At 35.0% G+C, this 15,700-nt stretch overlaps 2 protein-coding genes across 2 annotated transcripts in view; one reads left to right on the top strand and one right to left on the bottom strand.

Annotated features, from left to right (window-relative positions):
- The window catches only part of LOC142341528 (33 kDa inner dynein arm light chain, axonemal-like), a 110,884-nt gene extending 105,585 nt beyond the window's left edge, over positions 1-5,299 (bottom strand). Inside the window, exon 1 of the mRNA XM_075392530.1 lies at positions 5,163-5,299. The gene's annotated coding sequence lies outside the window, so the exon portion shown is untranslated. The remainder of the gene's footprint in view (positions 1-5,162) is intronic.
- The window catches only part of LOC142341509 (uncharacterized), a 93,266-nt gene continuing 82,718 nt past the window's right edge, over positions 5,153-15,700 (top strand). The window contains exons 1-5 of the mRNA XM_075392496.1: positions 5,153-5,245; positions 6,104-6,188; positions 12,945-13,067; positions 13,500-13,625; positions 14,018-14,207. Of these exons, the coding sequence (XP_075248611.1) occupies positions 5,199-5,245; positions 6,104-6,188; positions 12,945-13,067; positions 13,500-13,625; positions 14,018-14,207 (571 nt within the window). The 5' untranslated portion in view covers positions 5,153-5,198. The remainder of the gene's footprint in view (positions 5,246-6,103; positions 6,189-12,944; positions 13,068-13,499; positions 13,626-14,017; positions 14,208-15,700) is intronic.

Raw genomic sequence — 15,700 nt, 5'->3', positions numbered from 1 at the left:
TAAAATTGTCTTTTGCAAGGCAAAGTAAGACCTATTAAGAGGCACATAAAAAAATAGCGCAAAACCAGGCAAGGCAAAATAGACCAAGATAATTTGCGTTGAAAACCTAGCTCACTGAAACTACAAAAAATTAACTCACTTCCTTAATTTTTTCTACTTTAAAATTGAAACTAGTCAGTTGACTTTGTCGGCGTTGTTCCAATTTGCCTTATCTGAATTGTTGCATCAATCTTCAGGAGCTTATTTGCTCGCTCGCGTCTTGGGCCATAAAATCGTAAAACAGCAAACTGGTAAGACAACAGTAAAGTTCACTCCAATGGCCGGAAAGAGGCCACTAGCCGAACATTTTCGGTTATCTAAGACGAAACTGGTGAAATCCAATGGAAACATTTCTACTAAGTGAAAGGAAGTCTTTTACTTAAACCCACAATTAGCAACAATACGATCGGCAATAACAGCAACAACACGACCAACGCCAACAGCAAGGAAACGGACAACAATAGGAGCTACCGCTGAATGACAATAGCAATTTGTCCGAAGATGAAGGAGTCAAACAAGAAGCGCCAATGAAGATTAATATGTGCAAAATGAGCTAGCTCAAACTGACTAAAACTTAACACTAATTCCTTTTAAACCATTGTCATATGTGTGCTAGTTCGGTTTCGTAAATAATTATCAAAAGTAAGCAACTTACATCTCTTTTTCTTTGCTTGACACAAGCAACAAAAAACAATGCATTGTTGCACCACTCTATAGGTCCTTGCCGCTTCTATTATGACACTTTTTGATTTCTGCATAACAATCCCAATGAGTTGGCTCTATTTTTTCAGCATCATAAATTACATAAAGATTTTTACGCTTTTCTCAGGCTAGCGTTTTTTAAATCCGTAGCTGTAACAAATGTGAGGTTCTGAGTGCCATAATAAAGAGGAGCTGCGCCATTGAATTTTAATAAATGGCGATCAGGAATTTTCGCGCGTAAGGAATGGGATAAATTTTCTTTCGTTCGACCTTGGTTAGGAAGCGCAGTATAGATAGTGCTTAAGGCAGCGCATAAACAATTATAATCGGAATCAAAAACATAAATGTCCTACGTACAAAAGAAATTGGATCTAACGAAGGGCACTTTTGTAACAGTGATTATCGGCTAAGGGTCTTTGGTTAATGGTAAGATACAAATGAATGCAAATTATATCGAGCGTATCAACAGAAGCGTGAATGAGGGCTTCAGTGAAACGGTGATATTTTACTTGCTCATTGCAAAAATCGCAACTGTCCAGAACCTGCTTGATAGCACATTAAGCCCCCTTAAAATAGTAAGAGGTTATCTCAATGCCAGGGTTTTAATATGGTCCTATTTACAATGAATAGTATGAATAATTCAAAAAACGTTCCCCGAATGCATGACTTTACATACCGTCCTTCTTTTAACAAAAATGAAAGTCTGTTTGTTGTAACGATTGCAGGATCTTTTAAAATTTGATTTTCAATCCTTCTAAGACAAATATTGTATGGAATTCTTCCATGACGACAAAACCGGAGGAAAGGTTTGCAAAGATCGCACGCCACTGATGTTTTAAGTTAGTAGATGAATCAAAGCTAATAGCAAATATTTCAAACAAGGATAAAAATTTCGGTGGTTCACTGCAATTTGCACAAAATCCTTGAAGAAACTAAGAAATGGCGTGTGCACTAACCCCGTCATTGAATTATTCGAGCAAGAAATATCAATTTGAAACTCTCTGATGCAGCTTCGGACTCCCTATAATCAACTAAATCAAATCTTTTAAACATAGATACCCCTGCCCACCCCCGCCAAAAGTTTGTTTCCCAAAGTGCGATTTGCATGACATTTTAACAGATTGTGCACCAAACAACGGTTCAATTGTGTGCAATGTGAAATTATCCGAGCTTTTTTGGTATCGCAAGGCTGCAAAACTCCCTTTTTAAAACAATCGAAAAGAAGCAAAATTTGAAAGATTCTTCTGTTCTTTCACGAAAGAAACAGAATTTTTACCTGGCTTAACGTACTCATGCGAGACTTCACTGAAACGTTAACAAATCAATTTGGGTACCTGATTTTGAAATCAACTGTGACAACTATCTTACAAGAAAGATTACCAAAAGACCTTAGTGTCCCCGACTTATAATATTATCGTGATCATAAGGAAGGTTATTAAAAATTGTTTAGAGAACAAATTGTGCTAAACCCTAGTGGAGATAGAACTACACATACAATCAATAGGACGAGTGTTCATTACCGAGAGGGAAAGAGAACCATTTATGCACTAGCATAGGGATTGTTGAGCATTAAACATGCGTTTTTCTACGTTCTGAAAGCGTCAAAATGAGTTAAACAGGTAATTGCGGTCATCTCAAGTAAACACTTACATGAGATAAATTGAATCTTGAAACTGGCCGTCTATGCTCAATACTGCACTTATACGTTAGGTCACAAAGTTCTAAAAAGAACGACACGTTATTTAACACTGATAAAAAAACTGATAAGTTTGAGTACAATTATGCACAAAAGAAACCTTCAGATAGAACTGTGGGATTCAGACGAATAGCGTTTCTTAAATAACTTGATTACAATTGAGAAAAAAAGTTGACGCGTGAATTCAACTTGCCTAGATAGAAAGATGATGTAAGTAATGTTCAAGAACTTTTTTGTCTTTGTAATTGAATTGAAATACTCCACATTAGTGGTATCGGTATTCCTCCAACTATTGTATGTTATATCTAATTCCTAGTTTGGATCTTACATAATGATTTACTATGTAATGGCACGTGCTCTGTAACTGGGGCTACATAACTTACTGAAGGGCACAAACGGAAACGATCTCTTAGTTTGAATAACAGAATTAATTTTGAATGATTTCATTTTTTTCTCCATCTTAATTCGATTTTCTGAGAGTACCCCTAATTACAATTCTTTGGTCTAATTAACCTTTATATACTTGTTTGTTTGGATAGTTATACTTCCGTGAATAGTTTCGGACACACAAAAGATAGTTGATACAAGTGCAATCTAAATTCTGTTGAGTGTAATGAGAGAAACTATGGATCTTTTCCGTTTGTGCCCCCCAGTAAGTTATGTAGCCCCAGTTACAGAGCACGTGCCATTACATAGTAAATCACGTGTGATTACATAGTAAATCATTATGTAAAAATATTGCACGTGCGTCTGGGGGTTGCAAATAATATGCACCCACTAAGCTGGGGGACACAAACGGAAAAGATCCATAGTCTCTTTGGATCTTTTCCGTTTGTGCCCCCCCCCCCCGCTTAGTGGGTGCATATTATTTGCAACCCCCAGACGCACGTGCAATATTTTTACATAATGATTTACTATGTAATGACACGTGCTCTGTCACTGGGGGGAGCATAACGTACTGGGGGGGCACAAACGGAAAAGATCCGTTTCTTTCATACCCTCAACAGAAATTAGATTGTACTTGCATCAACTATCTTTTGTGTACAACTTTGATAGCGCAACGGGAACAACAGTCTTTACTTATTTATCAGACGAACTCATTTTTTTGAACCTTCCAAATTTTAGAGAGTTTTGGGTGCTAGTCAGTCCCCAGCTAAAAGCTTTCTAACGGTGAAAATACAAGTTCCACAATATGCACCCACTAAACTTGGGGGGGGGAGCGATCTTATCTGTCTGTGCCCCCCTCCCAGCTTAGTGGTTGCATATTGGGGTCTTTCCCATTATGGCCCCCCCATGAAATTATAGTCCCCCCCCATTATGGTATAATGACCATGTTTGGGGGGGGGGGGGCTATAGGTTATCTGACCTCTAAGCTGGGGGGGGGGCTATAATGGGAAAGACCCGCATATTGTTTGCGTAAAATGCAAATGAATAATCTGTATAAATTATTTAACATTGTGGTTTGGGTGATAAACACTGGTCTTTCTCCTTATAGCCCGCCCATGAAATCATAGCCCCCTTATGGCATTTTTACCATGATTGAGGGGGGGGGGGTTATAGGTTATATGAACTATAAGGTGGGTGGCTATAATGGAAAGACTCATAACAAGAGGAGCCATCAGAGTCAGACACGCTACCAATGTGTATAAAAACACGGGTCTTTCCCATTATAGCCCCCCAATCTTAGTGATCAGATAACCTATACCCCCCCCCCCCCCAATCATGTTAAACAGGGTCTTTCCCATTATAGCCCCCCATGAAATTAATGAAATTATAGCCTTCCCATTATGGTATAATTACCATGTTTTTTTTGGGGGGGGGGGGGGGGGCTTTAGGTTATCTGACCACTAAGCTGGGGGGTTGCTATAATGGGGAAAGACCCGTTAAATATACCATAATGGGGGGCTATATTTTCATGGGGGTTATAATGGGAAAGACCCAAAAACATTAAACTGTCCGGGCTATGTGCTATTACAACAACGAGCCAAAAAAGGCAACATCTTATTCACGTGTTGCATGATTGCTTCATTTTCTGAACCTTCTCATTCTTGTTTAACGATGTGTTGTTCTGTACAAACAATTATTCATCGAAAATCAAATGATATCGGCGCATTTTTACAATCAAAAACGATATCTTGCTCATACACACACGATATCAGTGTTTATTTTGGCTCTAAATTTTTCCAAAATTGGTTTGCGTTACATAATAAATCTTTACCTGTAGTTTAGTTTGTACTCAAACGCTTTTTCAGTTTTTCAGCTTTTAGTTTTCTGTCTTACTCCAGCAATGATACGAATGTTTATAAACAGAAAGTACCAACCATATTCGTTCAGCTCTCTCGCAAACTGAAACGTTTTATATTTAATCTCTGTGAAAACCAATTAATCAAAAATCACCGTTCATTTCTGTACACGTACCATTCCTTGTGTATTACACGCCGTGGTTATAACAAATATAAGTTATAACTTTAGTTAGCTCACCTGTTAACGCTAATGTGGCATTACTATACATGAACAAATAACTAAATTTGCATTATTTTAAGTCAGAGCAGTCAGCTTTTTATATTCGTGTTTCGTTCGTTTTGCAGAAAACTGAAAAATTAGAGAAAAATTGAATGTGTTTAACTTTATTTCAAATATGAAGTCTCCAAAAAATAGTTTTGGAGACTGCGAGTGCGTTCATAAATTGTGTATCCCATAAATTTATTTAATAGTTATAACTTACCCAGGTTATAAGACGGGAGAGAGAGGAGGAGGAGAAATGTCGCAAGTCCAAGTGTGTGTTAGAGTGAGACCCCTGAATGACGCGTAAGTTGAATAATTGCAGGCAAATGAATACTCAATAAAATTTAATTTAAATATAATTAATCTTTGGAATATCAAAAATAATTGCTATTCTTTAGCTCAGGATGAATCCTAGATTGTCTTCAAACAGGTTTATGTCGCAAGTTTTCCAAGTAATTGAAATAATCTTCAAAAAAGCACGTGTGTTAAAATTCGTTAAAGCAAAATTCTGAAGTGGGTCTTTCCCATTACAGCCCCCCATTTCCCCCCCCCCCCCTCCCCCTCAGATTAGTGGTCATATAACGCATAGCCTCTACCCTCCATTATAGTAAATATACCATAATAGGGGGGCTACAATAGAAAGGACACAAAAACATCAACAATTGGATTTGAGAACTATTTTTATTCGGTTTGATTCTGCCCCCTTTGAACAAAACCTTTGTAATTCATCAATGTAAACTAACTTTGAGATCAATTCTGTTTCTCCGTGGGACTATATGATTGCATTTAAAATAATAATTAAAAGGCCGTCAAATATTCCTGATATAGATATAGTCAGTTCGCATTCTAACGGCGGAATGAAATAGTTACAAATTTTTCGGATCTTTTCCGTTTATGCCCCCCCCCCCCCCAGCTCGGTGAATGCATATTATTTGCACCCCCGGACGCACGTGACTTATTTCAACATAATGACACATGATTTACATGTAATGACACGTGCTTTAACTGGGGGAGCTTGAAGTACGGGGGGGGGGGGGGGGGGGGGGGTTGTCATTCCGACTTTGGGAAAATTTTTTCCCAAAGTCGGAATGACAATGTTGTCGATTATATTTAGCAGCGGAGCTATTTGTTGTACATGTATTTACAATGATTACTTCTTAGTGAGGAGGAGAATGAGTACCGGAATGTGATCAAAGTGCCCCCTGGACCACCCGAAGGACAACTCTTTATCACCAAGCCAACTAAAGTTTGTATATCAAACAACCGTACTTCTCTCTCATACTAGTTTTCTAAAAATTAGGTTTGTCTGGCTGATTACTGTACGAAGAAAACTTGATGTTCCCAGCAGAAACACCATCTTTACAAAATTTATTTATTTTTTATGATTGCTCGACTTAATTGATTTCCAAAGGTCACGAAACTGCAAAAAAAAATCATAGAACTTTTGTTAATTCACTTGTTCGTTTTTTGTAGTTCTCATGCAGATCGAAAAATCTGTTACCTTATAGTTTCACTAATGGTACTCAAAAAGTCAAAAAAAAAGCTAGGGAATAAAGAAATTCGGTAATATCCATGTCCCTTTCATTCACATTCTTCACAAGCTTTTTTGTTAACTAGACGACAGAGGGTAAAATTTCGAAACGTGAAAAACCTGGAGAAAACAACCACATAAACAGAAATGCCAAAAAATTTATCCATTATTCTTTCAAACAACAAGTGAAATGAAGTGTACAAGAGACGAACATGTAATGATTAAATGACTCTGCTTGAAGTCACTGAAAACTTCTGGCGTTTATCGAGAACCGCGAAGCTAGGTCAGAATACTAGGTCAGAATTTCTGCAGAGTCACTTAACCATGCTTAAAACACGAAACGCTCATGTTTTAAAATGACGAAAGTCAACGAAATTCAACTTCTGGCTAAGTAGCAACTTCTGGCATTTTAACTTCTGGCACTGCAGACTTTCGGCATTTTAAAATGAGCACGTGAGTGTTTTAAGAATTTCTCAGTTGTTGAAGCAAATGCTCACTTGTTCCAAAAAGAATTTGCCGTTAAGAAACGAGACAGCAAAAATTGCCTGTTCTTGCATCCCAAACATAATCTACTAAATTTCGTGAAAGCATAAGTTAACACCAAAATATTGTGAAAGAAAAGAAAACAAGGGAAAATCGATAATCTTCTTATCGTGTCACTCTGTATTTTCTTTTTTTTTTAAAAAAAATGAAATACACAAAAAAGAGACTCTCATTAACCCAATGTGACTTGGCAGAGGAGCAACAATTTTTCATCTGTCGTAGACTTTTCCGTTTACTGAGTTATAGAAGCAACAGAAAGCCACAAATAGGAACAACCTTTAAACTTTCAAGACACTCAAAGAGTAGCCAGATACAGGTCTCGAAAAATTACAGTTTGAAAAAAATGCAACTTTAATATTCAAAAATTATGCAAAAGTTTTCTTCAAAACCCAAAATTGTTTCTATGTTGTAGTTGTTTCAATTTTTAGTTCCAGGACGCTCAGTCGAGTTACTATTTGCTCAAAATTTTATCATTTCTCTGAAGAAAGTTTTAAACTGGGTGTCAATAATAGAAGAGGTAAAAAGAAACAACTAGAATGCAACTAAGAAAAGAAAAGGTTTCAAGCTTTTAGAGAAGCTTTGTCTGACCCCTATACAAAAACACTGATCTTTTTGCTAGACAAGCAAAAGTTAAATCATTTTCTGAGTTCAGATCACGAGGAGGTTGTTAAAAGTTATAAGAGATTTGATACGCAATCATTCGGCTGCAAGACCAAAAAATGGTTTCCCCCAAACTCAGGTCTTTGTGTTTCAAGCATTATTTTAACTCTTGGGTATCCTTAAAAGCATTCGCTACTAAATAATTGCTGTTGATCTAAATTTCATTGAATTGCTGACTCTGAGAGAAAAATTAACTTGACTGAGACATTAACCGACAGCAGTTGTTGATTGAAATGGCTTTATGTGATAAACATTGTATTCCAGAAAAAGGTTTCATTTTAGTGTTTCCAATGAAACGGATGATGATGACGTTAAAACGACACACACAAAAAAAATCTTGGAGCTCAAGATGAAAAAAAACATAAAAATCCAGAACTCATAATATTCCATTTAAAATTACTTTGGATTCATTTCAGTGGAGCCCACGAGAGACAAGAACGTTTACTGATCTTTTTGATGTCCAGGCACAAAACGTCCAATTGACCACCAGCCAAGGAAATATGTCAAATTGGGACAAAAAGGCATCTTAATTTGGACAAATTTAAGTTGTATACCTCATTGAACAAAAAATTAACGATCTCTAGTTGCTATCTAAGCTAACCGGCCCAGACTTGAAAATAATGATTAGAGTATAGCCAGTAAAAACGGAAAATTTGGGACGAAAATTTATACCGCTTCAAAATGACTGCAGAAATTGGAAAATATCAAACACGAGACACCCTAAGAAACGGCTGCACAAAATGACAGAAGTTACGAATTTGTGAATAATTTGAACACTTGAAATTTGTAAAATGCGATAAAGGCTAAGACTTTCAGTTTAGCAGAGATTTTTCAAAGATGTTGTTTGAAAAAATGGTTTATAAAACTTTTTAGCGCAAATTATTCTGGAATTTAAAAAAATGTTAATATCGCTTCAATGTTGAATCATTGTCCTGATGCAACGCATAACTTGTAAATATATTAAGTGATTGATTTGAGTTTTCATTTGGTGCTGTGCGATGACAAAACAAGTTAGATGATTATGACACACAAAAAGCGTTCGACATTTTTTAATATTTGTTCCAACCCCACTTGTGGGGGGAGGAACTATATACACAAATGGGTTTTTTTTGTTCAGAGAATTTCGGCCGACCGAAAAAATATTCATCGTAGACATATGTGATTGGTATCACTGAAAAGCTTGTCTAGCGTAGAATTCGAATTTAAAACGGTTTTTTTTTTAATTTTGTATTTTTCGAGGAGTTATTGAGGTTTAAAGCTTTTTGTGAATCGTTCATGTTTTTTTGTCTTTGACTTTGAGTTTTCGAAACTTCTGAAGAAATATTGATTTACTTTTTCAGATTTTACTAAATTTTGGGAGTCCTTTTTCTCGCATTTCTGTTTTTTTTTTTTCATTTTTGCCTGCATTTGGTGTTGTTTTCATAATCATAGGGCTTGTTGTGACGTCTTATTGATGACATAATGATGAGAAAAATCCTTGTCTTCCCATTGAGGCATAACGTGGTGTACTTTTTTAGTTTCGTTGAAATCTCTTGAATTTAATGGCTGTTAAGACTTTAAAAATAGTTTCTTAGAATTCAGTCTTAAATTATTTTCGTGAACTGCTAGCCGCTCTCAGTAATGACAGGACTTCCGTCTTTTCTGCTGCAACTAAAATGAATATGCATATTGACTTTGAGTTTTCGATACTTTTGAAGAAATCTTGATTTTTTTTCAGATTTTACTAACAAAAGGTGCAATTGGCTCCCTAATGTGGTATTAGATTAACCCCTTTAGTGCTCTGAGTGGACAGATAATGGCTGTTAAGGCTTTGAATAATAATTTTTTGAAAGATTTGATTGACATTAACTGATATTAAACATATTTTTTATGAACAGTAAGTCAGTCATAGTAATGGAAGGTCTCTCCTCCTTATATTGCAACCCAAATTAATCTAGTAAGCGCTTTTTTTATGCTAATTATTGGCTTTATGACTTCGATAGCACGAGATTTCATAATTTCAAAAAACATCAGAATTTTTTTGTAATTTTGGTTCCTTTTGAAATCTTATCTCATTATCCTTACTTTGATTGTTCTTTTGGACTTAAAAAATACGTCCAATATATCAAAGATAAAGTTTTCAGAGAAAAGAATATGGTTTAAATGGCTTCGAAACGTTCTTCTCGCATTTCTGTTTTTTATTTTTGCTTGTATTTGTTCTTGTTTTCATAATCATAGAGCTTATTGTGACGTCTTTTTGATGACATATTGATGAGAAACATCGTTGTCTTCCCATCGAGGCATAACAAGGTGTACTTTTTTAGTTTCATTAAAATTTCTTGAATTTAATGGCTGTTACTACTTTTAAAATAGTTTCTTGAATTTTGCTGGATACTAACCAGTCTTAAATTATTTTCGTGAACTGTTAGCCACTCTCAGTTATGACAGGACCTCCGTCTCTTCTGCTGCAACTAAAATGAATATGCAGATTGACTTTGAGTTTTCGAAACTTTTGAAGAAATCTCGTTTTTTTTCAGATTTTACTAACGAAAGGTGCAATTGGCTCCCTAGTGTGGTATTAGATTAACCCCTTTAGTGCTCTGAGTGGACAGATAATGGCTGTTAAGTGTTTGAATAATAATTTTTTGCGAATGCTTTTATGAACATTAACTGATATTAAACATAATTTTTTATGAACAATAAGTCAGTCATAGTAATGGAAGGTCTCTCCTCCTTATATTGCAACCCATATTAATCTATTAAGCGCTTTTTTATGCTAACTATTGGCTTTATGACTTGGATAGCACGAGATTTCATAATTTCAAAATACATCAGCTTTTTTTTGTAATTTCGGTTCCTTTTGAAATCTTATCTCATTATCCTTACTTTGATTGTTCTTTTCGACTTAAAAAATGCGTCCAATAGATCAAAGATAAAGTTTAACTTTAACCAATCTTAAACTGATTTTCATAAACTGTTAGTCACTCTCAGTAAAAAAAGGACCTTCGTGTTTTCTACTTCAACCAAGATGAATCTGCAAAGCAGTTTTGTCTTCTGTTTGTTTTATGACTTCGATCCCACGGGTTTTTATAATCCTTTTTTTTTAATTTTTGAATATTTTTTTTCGTAATTTTGATTCCTTCTGAAATTTTATCAGATTGTCCTAACATTGATAATTCCCAGTCGCTTAGAGAATACGCTCTATGGATCATACATAAAGGTTTCAGAGAAAAGTTGTTGGTTTCAATGGTTTCAACCCTTTCTTTCACTTTTCTACTGACTTCATGATTTTTGCCTGCTTTTGTTGTTGTTCTCATAATCATAACAATTATTATGATGTCCTATTAATGACTGAGGAATGACACACATACTTAGCTTCCTATTGAGGCATAACTTTGCGTATTTAAAAAAAATTTGAATTTTTTTTCTGACTAACCGCAATTAAACCTATTTCTAAGAACTGTATGTCGGTCTCAGTAAAGACAGGACTCACCTCAATTTTAATGCAACCAATATTTATCTGATATGCTGGTTTATCTGCTAACAATTGCTTTGATGACTTCTATGCCACGAGTTTTCGTAATTTCAAAAAAAAAAATTTTTTTGTAATTTTGTTTCCTTTTGAAATCTTATCATTATCTTCGCATTATCCAAATATTGATATTTCCCATTGGCTTAGAAAAAATTTCCAATGGATCTCAGATAACACTTTCAGAGAAACGCATGTGGTTTAAATGGCTCGACATTTTGTTCTCGGACTTTTCTTCTGACTTATTGTGTTGTCCTGTTGATGACTTTTGATTGACAAACATCCTTGTTTTCTCATTGCGGCATAACAGCGTAATTTTTTACTTCCGTTGAAAACTTTTGAATTTATTGACGTTGATATAACGGGTTTTCTCCAACATTTATTTCATTTGTTCACACTTGTTGATTTTTTGAAGTTGCATTGTTAAGAAAAGAAGAACCCCATTGCTGTTAAAAAACTATATCAGGTTAGAAAGTTTTTTTCACAAATGGTTTTAATTGGTTTTGACACTTTTTTCGCTCAATTATTTTTTGAATTTGCTGTGTTTGCTTTTTTCTTCATTTAGTCGTAAAATGCTGATGGGTCTCATAGGCTTTTAATTGAGGATTAAATCAATGCTGTTACTCAACGCAGTTAGTTTATTGGAAATAGTACTACAGTTTGTGATATTGTTCATTTTCAATTAAATTTATACTTTTCAATTTTTGTTCTTTGCGTCAACTTATAACTTATTCTCAGCATTGAGAGGTTCCATCCAATTCCTTATAACTCAAGAACTATTTTTCAATTGATATCATGTGGTAACTGATGTTTTGTTTGTGGGACAATTTGCGTTTTCATAAAAATTTTGTGCGTTGTCAATATTTGTGTTTCTTTTTCTCTTCTTTTAGAGCTCATTCGCTAATTTTTTTTTTGTTTTTGCTTATTTTGTTGTTTGTCTTTTTTCCTCGTACTCTTTCTAATGGCAGATCTTTTGAGCGCTGTAATGATGCATGGTATTATGTAATTCAATTAGTAATTCCGTTGTGTAACAATTTTTTTTTAATTCATATATCTATTTTTAATTATCTCATCATTAGGTTTAAAAATAAGTCAAAAATGAGCTTGGGTCGGAACATCATGTGCAAACGCACAGTAACGAGCATCCTTGTTTTGTTTAGATTTAAGACATTAAGAGTTTGAACAAAACTATTTTTAGTGGCAGATTAATTAGCCGGGATTTCGATACTAGCCGGGAATATCGAAAGCTGAAAAATTTTCTCGTTCAGCAAAATTTGCAGAGCAGCATTGCAAAAATCCTCCAATTAGAAAGTTCTACGACCGACAGGCTGTGGGATGTCATTCGGCGTCAAATAATTAGCCTGAATAAACTAATCAAAAGAGACAATCCAACTGAGCATATAATTCCTCTCCGACTATGTGAGTCGAAGCAATAAATTTTGTTATCATCTGAAGCAGACTTTCTCACAAATGAGTGCAGCTGTTGCGCGTGCAATTCGTGGTTCTGTCGGCTAGATGTCCCATTCGACTACATTGAGATAGAAAATTTTTGAAATTTAGTAGGCTGGTAACATACATAGCTAACATGACGTTTAAGTGCGATCTGGTAAAAATATTGTGCAGCTTGAATTAATATTTTTTCAATCAAAATGTCGTGTTTATTGTGTATAGTAGATAATTAACACAAAGAGCTTCAGAACCAAGAAATCCTCTTTTTATAATGTATGTAGATGTTTAACTTGGTGGTATGATTGTTGTAGTACTTGAGTGTGGCGGAGCAGCAGGAGAAGATAAAGAAGCGAGAGATCGGGTCTAACTTCCAGTTTGACAGAGTGTTCGACTCCACTAACTACAACTCACCTAACCACTCCACACAGCAGACAGTTAGTCTTCACAGTTACATCTACTTCATATCCATTCACGTCTTCAAAATCAATTTGCATTTGTTTCACTGATGGACTAAACGATAAAAGAATCATGATTTTGGTGTTGATAATCTAATTTTATACAAGAACTTTCTGGCCTGCCTGGATATTTTTTGGAAGTGGCTGATAATGACAAAATTTTTATGCTTGTGACATAACTATGAGACTCAGTTTAGAACAATTTGCTAACAAAAAATTGACAATAATAAAGACATTTTAGCTCTCTTGGAGTTTTATAATCTTGTCTGGTTGATTATTCCCCCAAAAATCAGATGTTAAGTGATCGTGAAAACAGATGAGAACGCAAAATATAAAAAATGACGATTCTTAACTTTATTTCTAAATTTAGTTTCTGACCTGAGCAATATGCTTTTCGTTTGTGCCCCACAGGTGTTTGACTACATTGGGCGGAAGGTGGTCACTACAGCATTTAGTGCATTCAACTGCACTGTCTTTGCATATGGACAGACTGGCAGTGGAAAGACATACACCCTCATGGGCTACCCAGAAGAAGAGGTCAGTTATCAGTGCAATTTACGCTCCAGAATTATCTGAAAACAACTAAATGACAATACTCAAAACTAAACATAAAATTCAGACAACATATTGATTGTCGCCAGATTATTGAATTAAACTGTGTTGTCGTTAACCACAAGACAATAAATATATTTTACGATTCGCTTCTGAAAAATGTCACTTTATTAAATTAGGTCGTTCTCACTCAATACCCTTGTTTCAATATTATTACGCTCTTTAATCGATGCGACATCGGTACTGATAAGAATCAGCTTCGTTTGCCTGCCAGGAACTTTATAGATTGCTCATTTTTGAGAAGAATTTCTATAAGACTATCTACTATTGCTTCACGCTTCGCTGTGAGACCAATTACCAAACTATTTTTGTTACAGGAACGTGGATTGGTCCCCAGAACATGTGAACATCTGTTCCAAGAGATCCAGAGGGTTAATGAGGAGAACCCAGAAGATACATTTGCACGATTCAAAGTGGAGATCAGCTTCCTCGAGATATACAATGAGAAAGTGAGGGACTTACTCCTACGACAGCCCACGACCTCTGATAGCCAACAGCAGCAGTCAGGTATTCGATAAATGATAGTTTCTTCACCACAAGTCCAGATCTCATTAATAGAGCGCTCAGTTTAGCAGGAAATCCGTTTTCGAGCTCCTTCAAATTTGTGCAATTTTCACCTTTTCCGATATCGTTATCTAGGAGTTGTTCTCCATACTTTTGTCTGGAAAGTCTTGATTATGAGTCTGGAAGTTTTCTATACATAAATAAGAAAAATCAGACCGTCTGGTAAATTAACTGAACCAGAATTTGACGAAATTCAGCTTAAATGGTACTCTGGTCGTGTAAAACGCCACCTTTGATTGCAGACCAAAAGGAATAGGGAACTGGAAAAAGTGAGTTGCTCTACACAAGTCAGGGTTTTTCCTCAGATTACGAAAAATTTTGACAAAATTTTTGCGTCACATGGAAAAAGAAAACATTGAATTCCAAAATGTTACACACCTAAAAGTGTCAACAAAATGGCAATGTACAAGTTCTAAAATACATAAAACAATAAGAAAATATTTTATTTACAACGTTTGGGATACTAAAAACATAAAAATAAATATATTAGATAATAAGGAAATTAAAAACAATGAAAGCTTAAAAAAGGTCCCGCAACAGATCTCTGTATTCCAACGCCTTTGGGTCCTTCAGATATTCCTTGAAATAGAATTCTTTCAAAAAACCTTTGATGTTCTTAACATTATCGAGTTTTTGTCTTTGTTCATATGGAACTTCGTTGTACAATTTCATGGCTTGCAGCATCAATGATTTATCGAGGAATTCCGAATTACTTTTCACAGCCGGATAAATTTTTCCCGTTCTCGCATTCTGGTTACAATTAGAAGTTTGCAATAAATTGTTGTTACTAAAAGCTGGCAATTGTTTCCTAATATATTTCAAGAAAAAAACCATACATCGATATTTGAGTAGGAATTCAACAGGCATGATTCTGTTTTTTATTTTTAAATCAGTCGAGCGATCATACTTTTTTCTTTTGAAACACACTTTTATTCCCCAATTAAGTTGTTTTTCTAATGTTATCATGAGATTTTTTCTGATACCAACGAGCATAAGAGATGAGTATTGAATGTGACTTAAAACAAGAGCGTTCAATAGTGTTACTCTAGTTTTTATAGGAAAACAGTTCCTTATATCTTTCAAGATTTTGATGCTGCACGCCATTCTGGAGAGTATTCTTTTGATCTCTTCTTTAAAATTTAATTTGTTGTCTAATATTATTCCTAGATATTTTACCGACGAAGTTTCTTCTATGTTCACATTGTTAACATTTAGATAAGACGGAGTTCGTGCTTTTTTTGATGGAGCAAACACGATATATTCTGTCTTCTTATTGTTCATCATTAATTGATGTGATTGGAAGTAATAACATAGTTTTTCAATATTTTTTTCCAAATAACTTCTGGCTATATTTTCATTAGTATGAGAAGAATAGAGGAAAGTGTCATCGGCGTACTGGATTACTTGACAATTGTTATTATCAATAGCTCTATGAA

Source organism: Convolutriloba macropyga, chromosome 1 (genome assembly GCF_964194025.1).
Source record: "Convolutriloba macropyga chromosome 1, txConMacr16.3, whole genome shotgun sequence".
NCBI classification, from domain to species: Eukaryota; Metazoa; Xenacoelomorpha; order Acoela; family Convolutidae; genus Convolutriloba; species Convolutriloba macropyga.
The sequence above is the reverse complement of the archived record's forward strand: the minus strand, read 5'-3'. Positions and strand labels throughout refer to the sequence as shown.